Source organism: Helicoverpa zea, chromosome 27, assembly GCF_022581195.2.
Source record: "Helicoverpa zea isolate HzStark_Cry1AcR chromosome 27, ilHelZeax1.1, whole genome shotgun sequence".
In the NCBI taxonomy this organism is placed as follows: domain Eukaryota; kingdom Metazoa; phylum Arthropoda; class Insecta; order Lepidoptera; family Noctuidae; genus Helicoverpa; species Helicoverpa zea.
Window position 1 is genome coordinate 1,871,363 of NC_061478.1, and position 18,148 is coordinate 1,889,510.

At 35.1% G+C, this 18,148-nt stretch overlaps 2 protein-coding genes and 1 non-coding gene across 4 annotated transcripts; 1 reads left to right on the plus strand and 2 right to left on the minus strand.

The window, feature by feature from the left end:
• Positions 1-926: 926 nt before the first annotated feature.
• On the minus strand, positions 927-11,456 carry LOC124643518 (guanine nucleotide-binding protein G(f) subunit alpha-like). Of its 2 annotated transcripts, none has more exons than XM_047182521.1 (10): positions 11,374-11,456; positions 9,660-9,774; positions 9,217-9,311; positions 6,957-7,125; positions 5,990-6,087; positions 5,732-5,846; positions 4,420-4,506; positions 3,895-4,025; positions 2,779-2,947; positions 927-2,223 (listed from the first exon to the last, which is right to left on the minus strand). In XM_047182521.1, the coding sequence occupies exons 2-10, from the start codon at positions 9,756-9,758 to the stop codon at positions 2,026-2,028; spliced, it is 1,161 nt and encodes a 386-aa protein (XP_047038477.1). In that variant the 5' UTR covers positions 9,759-9,774; positions 11,374-11,456; the 3' UTR covers positions 927-2,025. The 2 variants fall into 2 exon arrangements, with proteins under 2 accessions (XP_047038477.1, XP_047038478.1); XM_047182522.1 differs by lacking the exon at positions 11,374-11,456 and adding an exon at positions 10,488-10,890.
• Positions 11,457-12,440: 984 nt separating this feature from the next.
• Positions 12,441-12,514, minus strand: Trnan-guu. Its single transcript has one exon. It is a non-coding gene; the product is annotated as a tRNA-Asn (tRNA).
• Positions 12,515-13,406: 892 nt separating this feature from the next.
• Positions 13,407-15,999, plus strand: LOC124643295 (carbonyl reductase [NADPH] 1-like). The gene is made up of 2 exons (XM_047182220.1): positions 13,407-14,143; positions 14,488-15,999. Exons 1-2 carry the CDS (start codon positions 13,510-13,512, stop codon positions 14,685-14,687), a joined length of 834 nt encoding a protein of 277 aa, XP_047038176.1. The 5' UTR covers positions 13,407-13,509; the 3' UTR covers positions 14,688-15,999.
• Positions 16,000-18,148: the final 2,149 nt, after the last annotated feature.

Below are 18,148 nucleotides of genomic sequence, written 5' to 3' on the forward strand. Positions count from 1 at the left end.
TCTGACATCATCTCTCAAGTACGCTTTGGAGCCAGAAAGTCTTTCACACAATAGATTCATGAGAATCGTTTACATGAAAAACTTTTCAAAACGCCGTCGGACTTTTTTTTTACCTTAATGGGATTTAAGAACCTGACTTCCCCTCAACCCCCAACACTCACCCCCTTTGGCTCCACCAAATAAAACAGTTACGGTTTTCATTAAAAAAATATTTATTGATAACATCAAATATTATTTACAGCACTTGCCTAATTAAGAACATATTATAAAATTAAAGCAAACTAGAAAATAACACAAATTCTATCTACGCTTATATATATATAGGTAGGTATCATTTGATTTATGTAAGTATAGCTTTCCGCCCGCGGCTTCGCCCGCGTGGAATAAAACAAATTGTACGTCATCCCTCGGGAATTCCTCATTTTCGAGGATCCATTATCGTATCATTTAGCTTCTAAATTTATATGTTCATATTCGTTTGCAATATATAAGTAGATGTAAAAAAAAACAGTTTAGACGATTAAACAAATTGTACATCATCCCTCGGGAATTCCTCATTTTCGGGGATTCATTATCGTATCATTTAGCTTCTAAATTTACATGTTTATATTCGTTTGCAATATATTACCTTGTTTTAAACGACACACAGCGCCATCTACAATCCATCCATCAAGCAAACAATATTTTTGTTTTCCCTCGGGAATATCTATTTTTTCGGGATAAAAAGTACCCTATTATTTAATCCGGACTTCTAACTTTACGTCTGCAAAATTTCAAAGCAATCGGTTCAGTAGTTACGGCGTGAAAGCGGAACAAACAAACAAACAAACAAACAAACTCACTTTCCGATTTATAATATTAGTAAGGATTTTTAAAGGTAAAAAGCGGTCCCCCGACACGACAAAATTTAGTTTAGTCTGACATGCTTTAGTTGGTACTTACGTAGTGTTAAAAGTTATTTTTTGCTTTTTATAGGGTTTAGCGTTTTTAACCTTTTGTCATAATAATTGCGTGCTTTTTTTGGGTCGGGGGTTTTTTTTAAATTTATAATTTATTTTTTTATATAGGTATTTAGTAGTCCCCACGAGAAGCGAGTGAAACTGCTAACAGAATCTAGTGTAGAAACATTTATTGTTTGTTTGTTGTACCCTAAAGGCTCCGAAATTACTGAATCGATTTACAAAAGCTATCTATAGGTACTAATATTATTAAGCTGAAGAGTTTGTTTGTTTGTTTGCTTGAACGCGCTAATCTCAGGAACTACTGGTCCGATTTGAAAAATGATTTCAGTGTTAGATAGCCCATTTATCGAGGAAGTACTTTTTATCCGGGTTCGTGCAGAGGTTCTCACAGGATGCGGGTGAAACCGCTGGCAGAAGCTAGTATTTTATACGGCTACTAGACGTGGTCTCCCCGAAGATACGGGTGAAACTGTTGGCAGAAGCGGTTTCCAACAAAACAGGTCAATAAACTTCTAAATTATTCAGCAAATGTGTCAGTATGATCTGATGAACATTTCTGAAGACTAACAGCCTTACTTATAAAAATCATCTAATCATCTTCTAAGCATCATTTTAACTAATTACTACTTAAAGCCTTAATTAGTAATTAAATATTTGGGTTCATGCAAGCAACGTTTATAAATAAGATTTTTTCTTAAACAGCCCTTAAGTATTACTTATTATTTAATTCACGTTTATATAAGTAAGGCTATATATTTTGTCCGGGTTCCCTTAGGTAGGAAGCTAAAGCTAATCAACCAACAAAGCCGGTCAATAAACTCCTAAATTATTCAGCAAATGTGTCAGTATGATCTGGGGCCCGATTCTCCTAAGTTAATTATGTCAAAATTTAATCGCAATGGCAGTTTTAACCATATAAATAAAGGATAAAAACCTTTACTTATTTGAAAGAAAAAATAGCGGAATGCCAAATACGCTTCAATCGTAATTGAGTCTTGATTGGATCTCAGTCGGATGTGAATCGAATGTCGCTTAAGTAAAATCAGTAGAATCGCGCCCCAGGTCAATAAACTCCCAAATTATTCAGCAAATGTGTCAGTATGATCTGGTGAACATCTCTGAAGACAGTCCTGACATTATCAGTGTCGGTGGCCGTCGTGAAGTGGAAGTAGCATTCCCTAGCGCGACGGGCTTCGGCGACCACGAACCGTTCAGCTGAGGCGTCTAAGCGGTGGCGTTCGCGTTTCTTTGTTATAAGTTCCTGGAAATCAGAGGTGAATTGGGATATTTGTATGTGTGCTCTATTGAAGTGGGTATTGTATGTAGGTATTGTGGAATGGTATTGTATGTTAGTGGGTAGGTAGCTGAAAGTACAGAATTTTGAGAAAACTTCTTGATTTAAAACTTTAAAATAACGCAGGCAGATTACGAGCACTTAAGGGAACCAGTTTTAAGGGTTCCGTACCCAAAGAGTAAACGAGACCCTATTGTTTTCGCTAATCTGTCCGTCCGTCCGTCTGTCTGTCATGAGGCTGTATCTCATGAACCGTGATAGTTAGGAAGTTGAAATTTTCACAGATGACGTATTTCTGTTGCCGCTATAACAACAGATACTGAAAACTAGAACAGAAATAAATATTTTGGGGGGCTCCCATACAACAAACTTGATTTTTTTGCTCATTTTCTAAATAATGGTATGGAACCCTTCGTGCGCGATTCCGACACGCACATGGCCGGTTTTTTATTTTCCCTTTATTACCCCAAATAAATGATAAAAATATTATTAGTATTGCCAGCTAAATAAACAAATACATACCACAAACAGACTCCTAATAAACATCTTGGTTCGCGTATACTCGTCCCCTTGCGCGTTAAACCGCTCGTACTCGGGGAAGTAGGGCGCGATGCTTCGGCCCTGAGATATCTTGTGTTCTAGTATATCTTGCTTGTTTAGGAACAGGATTAGACCGGCTTCTAGGAGGAATCTGGAGACAGAGAGGTAAAAAATAATGATGATGAAATAATGATTAAAACTATCCTTTTAGCTGTCACTCGAGTGCCAATGAAAATATTTCGCAAATATGGATAAAGACGACCTGAATAAATCTTTTTTAAGTGATATTATTTCAATTTATTGAAAACTACTTCGCACAAATCTATACTAGGTAATATTATAAAGCTGAAGAGTTTGTTTGTTTGTTTGAACGCGCTAATCTCAGGAACTACTGGTCCGATTTGAAAATTTCTTTCAGTGTTAGATAGCCCATTTATCGGGAAAGGCTATAGGCTACTTTTTATCCCGGTACGGAAAGTAGTTCCCACGGGATGCGGGTGAAACCGCTGGCAGAAGCTAGTGGGTAATATACAACGTTATTTTTTGTTTGTGCGAAACCTGAATATAGTTTGTTCAGAATCAGTAACTGAATCGATTCCAATAGTTTTTACACCATGTTATATTTTTTCCCAAAATTATCTAAAAAACTTTGAATGTTGGACACCACAAATAGGTATTTATTCTCGCACAACAAAGGTCACGGCGAGTTCATAGCGGGCGCGAGCGCACAGTGCTATCGCGTTGCGCGGCATGTGTGCGTTTTGTGGTGATTATGTATTTTTACGGACAGTCCCGTAACTTAACAAGCTTATAACTTTGTGATTTTTCATGATACGGTTTTGAAATTTCGTATATAGATTCTTTACATAAAAATACTAGATAGGTGTATCAGGTTTCGCATAAACAAAAAATAACGTTGTATAGCCTATGTCTATGTCCTTGCTTAGGCTTGAGATTGTCTTAAATCGGTTCAGTAGTTTTGGCGTGAAAGCGCGACAGACAGACATACTGTGATCCTTTCACGTTTATAATCTTAGTAGGTATACATTTAACCACAAATATGAGATAGGAAAGTACCTGCTTATCTATCATACTTACCTACTCTGCCAAACATCTTGAAACAGATCCAAAGCTTCTTGGAGTCGGTTCTGCGAGCCATCTTCCCTGAGGGTCTGATCGAAGTCACTGCACGCCACCAGGAACCAGATCGCGTGGATACCTTCGAATACCTGCAAGAATATCAACGATGGTTCATCATCATGTCGGACCTATAATGATCATCAGACTTTTTGACAGGCCGGCAGGCAAGAAATAATAACCATCAAAGTTCAGGGTCCCTCAAGATGTCTAAGATATGTGTATTTGCTGACATTTATAAGATTTTATTAAAACTTTTAATTCTAAACATAAAATATTTAAAAAAATACTTTGACCTAGATACTGGAATGTTTTTAGGAGCTTTCATTTAATTTTTATGTACATATTCTTCTACTGTCTTAATACGTATTTCAGTTAGTAACATAATTAATTGGGCATGCCAATCTACCACACAATTTGAATGTTCAAATCATTAATAAATTACATTGAGCCATAAAATGTTTTACAAATACTTATTTCTCATACCTGTATCCATTTTTTTCTTTCTCCTCTCTGTCCTCCAACGTCAAACATCCAAAATTCTTGTGTACCTCCGTGCATTGATTTTGGGACCTAAAAAAGTGAATTTTAATTAATTATTCAACATAGCGTAGCTAGTCGTCTTAATTGTCGAGATATCATATGTCAATAGCTCAATTAATTGGGAATTCTAATGAAGGAGAAGAGTTAAAATGTTCATAATAATATAACGCCTAATCAATGTTCTTTTATAGATACTATATAGATATTATTGGGAACAAATATAATGACCACCATAAAATGCTTTGATACCCTAAGTTTTGCAACCAGAAATATCTACTGAACACCAGAAAAATAAAGTCTAAAAATGTAATAGTACCAGCTATTTTAGTCACGACTTCACTTTAAATTGTATTCGACCACCAAATTTAGTAAATGATCACCAACTCTTGACGACCAAATTAATGTATTATTTTTGCCTAAATAAGTCACTGTGATTGCCATAAAATGTAGGCTTATTACCAAATAAAGTATTATGATGCCATATTAAGTTATGTGTCTGGCTTGCAATGCATGCGTGAGTGTCAGTATGACGAGTGACAGGGGAAAATGGAAGAAAATGACATATTGCGCCGACGCCAAGTAAAATTGGGAACAGGGCAGGAGAAAGAAGAAGAAGAAAGTGTTTCTCAATACACTCTTATCGCACTGTTTAGAGGCATGCAATAGACAATTTTCCACGCTAGTGCAGGAAAAGGGTCCCCATAATGTTATTACATTTTATTTTATCAGGCCGAACTTATTTTTTTGGAGTCAGTTTACTTAAACAGGATAGCAAGATGTAAAAACTTTTTTGATGATCATTTACTACTTTTGGTGATCATTTACTACTTTTGGGATAACAATGATTTTTTTGGACTCATTTTGCTTAAATAGGATAGCAGAATTTAAAAACTTTGGTTATAATCTTACTTTAAAATGGTGGTTTAATTTTGGTGATCATTTACTATTTTTGGCTTACGCATGATTTATTTTGGAGTAATTTCACTTAAATAGGATAGCAAAGTGTTAAAACTTTGGTGATAGTTTTACATTAAAATGCGAGTTTCATTTTGGTGATCATTTACTATTTTTGTCTGCTGTTTGTTACTATATCTGGTGATCAGTTAAACATAAGCCGATATTATTTACGATAGATATTTTTTTTTTAATTTTGTATATAGTAGTTTAAGGCTGTGTACATAGTGCAATAGTGAGATCGAAAATAAAAATGTTCATAACATTTTCAATTGAATAAACATACTATTTATTTTATTACCTTAACTTTAAATTCAATTTTCTGTATTCCAGTAGTTTTCCGTCGACATCTCAAAATGTCGGCATCTGATGGTATGTAATTCGGATTTTCAATGAGATCTATTCTATCTAGAAAACTGAAAAGAGAAATTGAATACAAAAATAAAGTTCAAAACATTTTCACTTCAATTGTATAATTTTAAAACAGCGCCATCTATTTTTGGAACCAGAAATCAAAGTTTTTTTTCCCACACTAGATGGCGTTGTAATCAATACTTACTATTCAGCACTGTCTATGAGTTGGTATTCGTTGGATCTTTTAAAGCATTCCCGGACTCCCTTATCTTGCCATAACGCTCTTACGTGGTCGAAATATTCCTGAAAACACACAAGGCCCATTCTTACCCGGCTACAAATAACAACAAATAAGGGTTATATTGTTGACGAATCATAATTAAGTAAAAGCTCGCGACAAAACTTCTTCCATGCAGGGCCGCGATTCTCCTAATTTTACTTAAGCGTCATACGATTCACGTTCGACTCGATTCGACTGAGATCCGATCCCCACTCGATTACGATTGAAGGGTATGTGGCATTCCGCTATTTTTTCTTTGAAATAAACGTTTTTATCCTTTTCTGTCATTCAATAATGAATCATTTTGTCTGCAAATGATTTACGATTGCAAAATGATTGTACAGCAAACTACCGTATGGACCAAAATCACCAAAATAGCAGACCAATCGCACACCAATCAAATGTCAATCGAATGCGATTGGTCTTTTATTAGTAGCAGAATGCCCGATATGGTTAAAACTGCTATTGCGATCATATTGCGATTCGATTTCTATTCGATTTTGACATTATTAACTTAGGAGAATCGGGCCCCAGCAATTTCTAATTCTGATTTTCACTCATCTGGGCTTTTTGTTTTTTCAGCACAACGACCATAAAAGATTAATAACTAATGACACCTAATTTTTCCATAATTATCCAATATAGTCTTATCATCTACTACCTGTCTATTTTCTGGGGATTTTAGTTTGAAATAAATTCCAAGCCACAATAAACCTTTCATGATACCTATTTGCTGCTCAAAACTGAATGCTTTATTTTTTATTAGTACTATAGATTTAGTACTAGCAAATACTTCCTTAAATGGAAGCTGTCTGGCCCATGACCAGGACGGTTGGCGTTCGTTAGGGGCGGCCTACGTTCAGCAGTATACGGCCATTGATGAAACACTTACTTCATTATACTCCTTAGGTCCATCATCGCCAAGTTTGAGTATATACTCTTTGGATGCACTATTCTTTGGTTTCTGCAGCTCTATGCCAAGCTCCGCCATGCTGTTCACAATGTCATGTATAGATTCGTGGATGTTGTGACGAATGTGAATCGCTTTTTCTGCTCGTTCACTGAAATACAAAGTTACAGAGTGAAATTTATACGGAATTCGGATACAAACATTACAAACATCCTATTTATTATTAGAATTCCAGTTAATTTCTTTTTGTAATAAATTGGTTTCACTACCCATCTAGAAATATACCTGGGTGTTTTTCAGAAAACTTGACCCTAGCAAAATGGGCCTGTCCCACACATTCAAACATTTTTATTTTGATTTTTTTATATGGCACGTGTGAAAGTGAGTTTTTGATTAATTTAGGTATATATTTTAATGTACAATTAAATCGATATGTAGCATAAAAAGTGGATAGTTATTTTTATATTTAAAATAAACCTGAAGAGGACGTATAAATATCGTGTGTCCCATGGCGCTCTTGGAGATTTCAAATACATCTAACTTCTAAAATATTCGTTTTTAGGTATGTTTAAGTTTTTGAACTTAGTCTCTGTATTTCTAAAAACGTATTTTTAATTTTTATGCCATAAATTTATTGTTATTTTAAGAAATATCATTATTTTAATGTTGTCCTACGAAAATCATTGTTCCGGAAAATCCGGTTTCGTCACGGTGAATTTGATATCGTACTGAAGACAAAATCTACTAATTTGTGTTTTTTCTACCTTCTTGGCAACTTTATGATCGTATTAGGATTCCGCCATTGCCGTTTTAAAGTCAGTTAAGGCTAAAACTGTGACGACAATGTTGGTGTCATCGGCGCGCAAAATTTTTGGTCCGGATAGTGGCAGTATTTAAAAGGTTAATAAATTGTTTTTTTTAACTCTATAACACTGTATATAACATAAACAACTCATCATTATTAGATTAGTAAGGCTAAAAACAAGGTAGTTTAAATAAATATTAGTTATTTTCAATTTTAAAAGTCTCGTGAGATGAAAACGTCACCTCCTGTGCGTCACGTTACATACTACCGGAACAAAATCGTAACGATCTTGAATTGTAAAGCTTAGTGTACAATTAAATAATTTATGGGAGCGTCCGCGCGTGTGGTAGGTATCAAACGAAAAGGCTTACATTTAATCGGTTTTGTTTATATATGTGTGTGTAAAGGTTTATATCTAAAAAAATTATGAGTTAATACTTTATTCTTTGTAATTGTGTTTTGAAAACGGCAGTGTGGACATTGCTCAAATTATTCTTATCCATCACGAAATTTTCATAATAGTCACTGTCCCATATTCTGGATGTTACAAAAATGGTTTTAAAATATATATTTTTCATTTTATAGCGTTTATTTTGGCATCATAGTATTTTGTTAGTATCTAAAATTTCTCACTAGGCTTGATTTTGGAAATTGTAGCGGATATCATTAGTAATAACAACTTTTCTAGTGAGATGTGTCCAAGAAGTGACGAAAGTGAAATTATTTAGCTGATTATTTAATAATCTTATAAAATTATGCTATCGTTTTGTTTGTTTTTAAAAGATTTTAAGTATATCTTTATGCTACCATAAGTTGATTTCGTTTTAATACTTGTTTGTTTTATTTTTAATTAATTATATTTTGTGACGTTCAGGAATACTATGCATCATACGCTGACAGAAAAACTTTAATATTTCTTAAAATCATCTTATAATTTTAATTTAAAATGCAGATTTAGCTAGTTAACAATATATTCTTTAATATTAGAGTAAATATAATAGAATTCACGAAATAAAAAAAAAATATTTCCTGTGCGTCACAGGGTATTCTTTTCTGAAAAACACCCACCTACCTACAATTTTACCCCATGGCTTCCATACAAACAAACTTTCATGATTAGTTTTCTTTAAAATAATTTGTTTAAAATTGTCTGCCAGCCATGGGGCTAACTACTTATCAGCCAACAATTTAATCCACAGTGTGTGAGTACCTACTGTAATCTTAAGTTAGGTATGAGGGGAAGGTATTTTAAGTATTGGCCAAGTGAAAACTAAAAGCAGGAATCTGGCAACCAGGCCTACCAAAGGTTATCGTTACCAAAGTACATAGGTTGAGGTCAGATAGGCAGTGGCTAATTGTAAAACACTGGCACTCAGGCTACATAGGTACTAGAAGTTGAAACCAACACAGTTAGGAAAAGGCAGATGATGATAATACCTGGCAGAGAATCCTTGCACGTGTAGAATTTTCATTTGTTTTATAATAGTCGTCTTCCCACTTTCTCCTGTTCCCAGTAGTAATAGCTTAATTGCCTGAAAAGCATAATGAAGTTTTTAATTATTCAATTCAATAAAAAAAAACAATTAAGTGTAACTCTAATTTTGTAACAGCAAAAATCGTTGACAGATGTCTCAAAGTACCCTAACGCCTCGTTAGTTCACTCGTAACTGATCGTTCCCCCCCCCCCCCCCTATTTACATAGCTATGTATTTGAGACCTTAGAATAAGGCGCCTGACCTACCTGCACTATGGTATTACCACTCATCTCTCCTTACTCCGCTCGTTGTTCCTACTAAAGTCCTTTGTGTACCAGGGCTATGGTAACTCTATCGAACAATCCCGCAGCCCCGGCAGGCTGAGCCCTACAGGGCAATACATACCTGATTATAAGACTTGATCCATTGTTTGATTTCTCTGTCAATCTGTTTAGAATGCTCTTCCACCTCGTCCCTGGCTCCGATGCATGGTATCCAGTGCATTATGCGTCATGAAAAACTGAAACATTGATAACATTCCCATGGGTTAACTCATGGATATAATCCACTGTATAAACTACTTTGGGTACTTATAAATAGTTCTAAGCTGACCATATTTTATGGGATTCTGATTGATTAACGTTTTTCGTAGGTAGCTGGCAACTTTTATAGATGAAAATTGCAACACAAAAACGATTAAATTGTGTTTTAGACTTTCACGTCCTAGGTAGGTACCTCATCATACTCCGAGCCTTTTTTCCCAACTATGTTGGGGTCGGCTTCCAGTCTAACCGGATGCAGCTGAGTACCAGTGCTTTACAAGAAGCGACTGCCCTGCCTGACCTCCTCAGCCCAGTTACCCGGGCAACCCGATACCCCTTGGTTAGACTGGTGTCACACTTACTGGCTTCTGACTACCCATAACGACTGCCAAGGATGTTCAATGACATCCGGTACCTACAGTTTCACGTGCCATCCGAAACACCAGTCATTGGTGTCTAAGATACTTAGAAAGTACATACAAACTTAGAAAAGTTGCATTGGTACTTGCCCGACCTGGAATCGAATCCGCGCTCTCATACTTGAAAGGTTGGTTCTTTGCCCACTAGGCCACCATTATTTTTGTTTCACGTCCTAGGTCCTACACATAATGTATTTATAAACACTAAACTTACTACACTACTACTTATACTTAGGACTTAAAACACGATATATTAGTTACTATAAAGGTACCTTTTTCTTTACTCAACGTTCCGGCCGAATTGAGGCCGTACGGCAAAGGGAGGGTCACTGCCATAAAAATCTTTTAAATATCTACCTAAGTATCTACTTTAAATTATTTCTCAGATGTGAACTTATCAAGGGATGAATGGATGAAGATAACAGAAAATAACATGAAAATACTTTTAGTGGTATCTTCTTTATCTTGATAAAAGGCTTAAAGACAAACTAATTGATAGGCACTCATTGTATAATAATAAAGGCCTTGCGTAATCCGGGAGTTTTTTCTCATCGCAATTTTAAACACAATTCAAACACGATTAGTTGGTACTTAGATGCCTAGGTACTCCATAGCCTGGGGACATAAGATAGACTACTATATGTATATCTGGGTGCAATTATTTATCTGGGTATTCGAGGTAGTTCCCCGGGACGCGGGAAAAACCGTGGGTTATATCTAAGTATTTAGGAATCTTGGCCGTGGTAACGGCTTCGTTTAACACATTTGTCCATTCTTTGCTACATCAATAAAGGCCGATATTTCGGAGAAAATATTAGAAAGAAAACATGCCAAACCACATATTAGATATTCCACAGATAGATGTTGATAAAAAAATTGGCCCGTAGCTCTTACTTTTAATATTTTATTTAAAAAATAGGTATAATCCTAACATAGAAAATATAGAAATCTAATATCTACCCATTGTAATAACATTCCATTTCGATAGGTATAGTGGATTTACCTACACTACTTCGGTAGGTACTTAAGTAATTGTTCCAGAGATTAGCTAGCGCATACAAGCAAACAATTAGTGTAAATGAATCCATTGTTTTTTTCCCCTGATACTTCCTGTTTTACTATGTATATAAATAAGAAATTTTAAATTAAATCACTAACCTTCTTAAAATAATAAAAATGTCACGTCCCCGAAATCACTGTAACAAAAATGTGTTGTTATCAAACATAATCATTCTATTGTTATCAACTTTTTATCTGATATTTAATGCTAATCAGAATTACAACTGATTAAATATAATTAACTAGCTTCCACCTGCAGTTTCACCCGCGTCTTGAGGGAACCACTTCCTGCAGTTGGATAATAAGTAGCCTTAAATGTCGTTAAGGGGCCCGATTTTCCTAAGTTAATAATGTCAAAATCGAGTAGAAATCGAATCGCAATATGATCGCAATAGCAGTTTTAACCATATCGGGCATTCTGCTACTAATAAAAGACCAATCGTATTCGATTGACATTTGATTGGTGTGCGATTGGTCTGCTATTTTGGTGATTTTGGTCCATATGGTAGTTTGCTGTACAATCATTTTGCAATCGTAAATCATTTGCAGACAAAATGATTCATTATTGAATACAAATAATAATACAGAAAAGGATAAAAACGTTTATTTCAAAGAAAAAATAGCGGAATGCCACATACGCTTCAATCGTAATCGAGTCGGGATCGGATCTCAGTCGAATCGAGTCGAACGTGAATCGTATGACGCTTAAGTAAAATTAGGAGAATCGGGGCCCTGATGTGTCAAGTTTCATCAAAGTCAAATCATTTATTTCATTTAGGCCTTTACAAGCACTTATGAATGTCAAAAATATAACTAAGTTTGATTCTAGTTGCCCATTCCAAAAGTAGCTTCCTATGGAGAAGAACGGGCAAGAAACTCCAAGAAACTCTTTGTAAAAATATGGTATTACATTTAGTATGCATACAAAACCCTTTCAATAGTTTTTGCATAAAAGACTAACAAATCAAGGAAGCCGACCCCAACATGATTGGGATAAGGTTCGGAGGATGATGATGATGACTAACCAATCAAACATACATACTTTCTTTAGTATTTTAGTCTATTTACTGTGGTATCTGTCTCTATGCTAAATAATTCAAAAGGAAACACGAAAATATGCATCAAAACAAAATAAAGAAAAAGTTCTAATCGATTACAAAAAGAATCGCCCCCGGGTGGGCTTGAACCACCAACCTTTCGGTTAACAGCCGAACGCGCTAACCAATTGCGCCACGGAGGCTACGGGTTCCCGTGTCGAAATAGGTGTCCGGTATATAAGTACTTATGTATCTGTCTATCATAGGGTAAGCTGGGGTATTGGATTCCTATTTAAAAATTATTTTACCTAAAGACTGTCATAAGCTAGGTATATTTTTGGAAGCGCAAGTTCATATGCACACTGTGGTAATCTTACCCGACCTAAACTGTTGGTTGTAAAATCAGTACTTATTCTCTTAAACACGTTATAACTTTCTAAAACTAGTTAGGAAGTAAATAAAATAATGTTATCGAATTATTCTGACATAGTTCTAAGTGTTCAAGGGTGTTGTAGTTTTCTTATAAAGCTTTCCTTCTGGACGAGTGGATACAACTAGTAGGTAGATTATATGTCCAAAATAGCCGTAAGTTGGCTGTTTTAAAGAAGATACATGAGTACTTACGTAAGTACGTTGGTAGGTATTTCATGTTTGTGTATTTGTATCACGTTTTGAGATATGATAGTTTCATCGTTATTTTTGAAAAAACACACTTCAATTTATAATATCAATCCAATCTACATAAAATAAGTAAGCTGTCTGTTTGTTTAAATAAACAGTTCTCAGGGTCTGCATTTCCAAATAACTTAGAATTTCCTATTGAATTCGAGAAAGGTTCAGAGAACTATTTAAAATCACACGCTTTGATATTTTGGGCTCAAGGCGACGTGTTTTTGAAACTGCAGTTACCTACTACTCTATTTACTTTATAGTATAAGTTTTAGTTAAAAATTAGACCAATGTAAAGCAAGAAATTGAAGTAGTTAATATTTGAAGTGGTATTTTATCATTTATCGATTTGAAGAGCAAACCGCTCGCTAACCAACAACAGATAAACGAAAGATATAATTTGACATTGACAAGGCACTTGATTCTGATCATATTCTGATTGATGTCAGTTCGTGTTTTGATTTGGTAAACGGTTGTCAATACTACGCCTTACTACTTTCGAGAAATAATAACAGATATTTCGTGAAAAATGGCTACAAAAGTCGCCGTAGTAACTGGAGCAAATAAAGGCATCGGTTTCGCTATAGTCCGCGGCCTTTGCAAGAAATTTGAAGGCGTAGTTTACCTAACTTCGCGAGATATCGAACGTGGTAAAAAGGCGGTTGCCGATCTCGAAAAAGAAGGTTTAAATCCTAAATACCACCAACTAGACATCACGGATAAGAAGAGTATTGAAGCTTTTAGAGATTACATCAAAGAAAAATACGATGGTATAAATATCTTGGTGAATAACGCTGCTATAGCCTTCAAAAGCACTGCTACAGAGTCGGTTGCCGTTCAAGCCGAACAAACTCTGTTCGTGAATTATTTTTCATTGGTGTCAGCGTGTGAAACACTGTTCCCTATCCTGAAGAATGGCGCTAGAGTGGTAAATGTGTCCAGTTCTTGCGGCCAACTAGGTTTGATACCGAGTAAAGAGTTAAGAGATAAACTGAAAGACGAAAAGTTGACGATTCCAGAACTTTCCAAGTTGATGCAACAGTATGTCGATGCAGCGAAGGCAGGTACCCAAGCGACTGAATGGGGCACTTCCTCGTATGTGGTATCTAAAGTTGGTGTGTCAGCACTTAGTATTATTCAACAGAGAATGCTTGATAGCAGAGGTAAGTGAGATAACTTTATAATTATTTGAGTATAAACTGTCTTTTGTTTGTATGTAGAGTACATAAACTATGATAATAATAAAGAAGCATTATTCTGCTTTAAATTAAAAAAAGATCTGTGTGTAAAACTACAAAGCTAATTTAAATTAAATCTGGTAGTCCATAATAAGTTAAAACTCTGAGAAAAGACTTAGGGTACCTTATCTAGATGCGGCAAGTAGTTCTCTTACTACATGTGTGAAACTGCTGAGTACAGCTACCTAGTATTTAACAGGCAAATGTAAATTTTACTCCCTAGTATTAGCCTTAGTTATTGTACTTTTCAACCTCCTTACGTCTTTCAGATATAAAAGTAAATGCAGTACACCCTGGCTACGTTGACACCGACATGTCATCGCACAAAGGGCCGCTATCCATTGACGAGGGAGCTATCGCACCTCTTTTCCTGGCCCTCGATGCTGCAGACTCGGTCAAAGGCAAATACGTATGGTATAATAAGGATATTGTTCCATGGGATGCTGAAAAACCCTTGCCTGTTGTTTAACTTGTTATGTAACAGAAAGCAAGTTTGGGCAAGACACAATTGATTATCTACTGTGTTACAATTAAGGTGTGTTTTGAATGCTAGCTGCTTAATCGTACTTGCAGCGATTGCATGTAAACAATCAATATCTGAGGGCAACTGCACGTACTGCTGCCGCTTGGATCCGAAACAGTTTCACGTTTTCAACTCTTCAAACACTGATAGTCACTAGATATATTATTGTTCTTAACTGATCAGGTCACTGCCTTGATGTTGGCAAAATCTTCGATATCAACGAAGGACCCATAAACAAAATAAGAAGAACATACAAACCAGTGCAGCTGTGGCTGATTTAACCCTTTAACCGCTTGTGTCGCATATGGCTTATATCTATACTAATATTATAAAGAGGAACACTTTGTTTGTTTGTTTGGTTGTAATGAATAGGCTCAAAAACTACTGGACAGTTTTTAAAAATTCTTTCACCATTCGAAAGCTACATTATCCACGAGTAACATAGGCTATATTTTATCCCGGTACGGGCAGTAGTTACCATGGGACGCGGGTAAAACCGCGGGAAAACGGCTAGTACAATATACAACACATGTTTCCGTGTCCCTACCGCGCGTGTCGTATTTCTACGATAAAGAACATGCACGTTTTTTCGTTATATTTTTGTAATTAACTGCGTGGTACAGCTAAAACTATTATTTAATAGATCTGTTATTTACAACAATTACTTCAAATTATGTTTCATAGCTCTGAGCATTAAAAAACTTTAATAATAAGTAGTAAGTCGACGTTTAGCCGCTCTAGGGGCACGGCAATTGATATTTAGTCAAGCGCTTAAAGGGTTTGCAGTCGCGGCATGTGCGGTCGGCAGTTGGCATTCAAAAGATACCTTTACCATTATATTAGCAGTTATAAGCTCAACTAATAATATGTACACATGAAGACATGTTTCAATTTATGTATATGTATTTTCAAGTATTACTCTCTATATTATATAATTTGGTATTTAGTTGGTAAGAAGATAAAATATTGTGATAAAACAATGTGAAGTGCCTATCTATCGATGTACTAAAGATTGCATTTTAAATGACAATGATAAGTATTTTGTTATTAATAACTAAAGAAATTTAAATACTCCAGCATTTGAGAGATTTTTTAACTTTTAAAATCAAGATACCAACTGTAATTTTAGGTTTTGTAAAAGTATTTTCCAAGTATTCTTTTTTATATTGGCTATAGCCTAAAATGCACATATCTTGTTTTGTTCTGAGCTCAAAAAAGGTGTTATAAGATGTTCATGTAATAAATTTTGTTTTGTAAATAAGTAGTTTTTTGTCATTGCATACTCATCATCATCATCCTCCGAGCCTTTTCCCAACTATGTTGGGGTCGGCTTCCAGTCTAACCGGATGCAGCTGAGTACCAGTGTTTTACAAGGAGTGACTACAAACAATATTGTTCAATAGAAACAGACATCATGCTTTGCTAAAACAATCTGAATATTAGTTTTTTTGGAGCACGTTAATATCGGTCCTGCACCTGATCTCTCTCCAGTGGTGTCGGTTTGCCGTCCCATCGCGCTATGAGAGTGAAGGAATAGTGAGTGCACCTGTGACTGAGCAAATGCTTGTGCACTATAACATGTCCTGCGCAGTTGGCTAATCTCCTTACATGAGAATAGCCGCCGTAGCCGATAATCGGCTAGGAGGACATCATTAGTATTTTTAAAGGATAATTAAATAAATAAAACAAACAGCTTGTTTCATTAAATACTTTAATAGACTAAACATTTGATTACTTCTTAAACTACGATAAGTTTGAAAACAATTTGATCGCTACATTTCTTACATCGACTTACATCTACGTATATTAAAATTTTTGAATTTTCACTTATCTACAATAATTCTAGTTTTTTAATGTCTGGCAACACCATTTATGATTCGGGAGACAAATACAAAAACATGATATAAGGTGAAATTTATTAAATTAATCAAAGTGAATTTTTATATGAACGCATCCACAAAATCGGTTTACCGATAAAGGTTGCGTTTTATAGTGTGTAAAAGTATTTTCCAATTAGTCAAAATGAAGGCGAAAACAACGGGCGTTTATGATATCGGTGTATTTAGGCCTTACCATACTGAAGTTAGCAGATTAACTGCGCAGTAGACAATTATTCTAAGGCTGCACGCCCAAGTCAGATAAATCGGTGACCGATTTTTTGTGGGAGAAAAATAAGAACATACTGTTAAATAGGTGCAACATTGCAACGCACACGGTCTTACAAAAAGTTGGTGAGAAAAATCCTAGTCAGATAGTCTTACAAAATATCGGCCCGATTATATCCTGCAAAAAGTCTGATGTGGTCAAACAGAGTATTCTACTGCGCATCTAAGCAGCCGTTTTCAGACATGCCAAGTTAGTAGTAGTTATAGTTCGGCCATTCAGATAATGCGTTCCTGACACGTCGCGATTGAACTGACGACGTAATAACATTCATTGATTATTGATATAATAATGTTGTTTTAATGCTCCTCAATTGTTAAAACGGTAAACAACCAGCAAAAATATTTTTATCGTAACTGCAACGCCATTGCAAAGTTACGTCGTCAGTTCAATCGCGACGTGTCAGGAACGCATTCTCTGAATGGCCGAACTATAGTTAGTAACAGGTCAGATTGAATTGGTAAAATATAAAAAATATATACCAAAAAGTTTTAATGTAACATAACAACTCCTCTTTTGAAGAATTTTTGTTTATAATGAGTATATATGTCGTTCTACCAACGTAATTCTACTTATCACTCAAAAAACTAAAGATTTAGGGCTGATTTTTCAATCATGAGTTAACTTCTATCTAAGGAATAAATATGGCGGTTTGACATATTTTCTATACAAAAGCTGTCAAAACGTCAAACCTATTCCTCAGATAACAGTTATCTGGCGATTGAAAAATCAGCCCTTAAAAAAATGTATTCGAATCATAAATAGGCGGGCACAATCCTGAGACCATATTAATTAAATAATTTAAACAAAAAACATTTTATCTTAGAAACGTCAACTTCCAAATGTATTATTTTTACTTTAAAAGTTACGAAAATAAAGTTAGAAAATCTTTTAAACAAGATTTCTAAGAACTTTCTAGATATCTTACGACAATTTTGAAAATGAATTTCCTAATATAGGAAAGTCTAAACTACAACGTAGTATTTAAAAAAACTGATAATAGGACCTTTTCCCAAATTAATGAAAATTCCAAAATAAAAAAAAATACATCAAATTCGGCCGAACCATTTTTTTGCGCTGGCATTGGCCCTAAAACATTTTTTCTCAGATGGTGCGAATTTCTATACCCAATCTCGCTGTTTACCGAAATTCATATTCAATCTTCAATCTCCGATCGCAAATCAGTGGTATTTTTTATACATTTATTCTTATATTTAACGAGTAGACAAAGAATAGAAAGAGAT

Excerpts from the sequence above, each read along its gene's own strand:
- LOC124643518 (XM_047182521.1), bottom strand. The coding sequence starts at position 9,758 with ATGCACTGGATACCATGCATCGGAGCCAGGGACGAGGTGGAAGAGCAT. Across the intron at positions 5,847-5,989 it reads CTCATAGACAGTGCTGAATA|TTTTCTAGATAGAATAGATC; the intron begins GTAAGTATTGAT and ends TTCTCTTTTCAG. Across the intron at positions 4,026-4,419 it reads AAAGAAAAAAATGGATACAG|GTATTCGAAGGTATCCACGC; the intron begins GTATGAGAAATA and ends ATATTCTTGCAG.
- LOC124643295 (XM_047182220.1), top strand. The coding sequence starts at position 13,510 with ATGGCTACAAAAGTCGCCGTAGTAACTGGAGCAAATAAAGGCATCGGT. Across the intron at positions 14,144-14,487 it reads GAGAATGCTTGATAGCAGAG|ATATAAAAGTAAATGCAGTA; the intron begins GTAAGTGAGATA and ends TACGTCTTTCAG.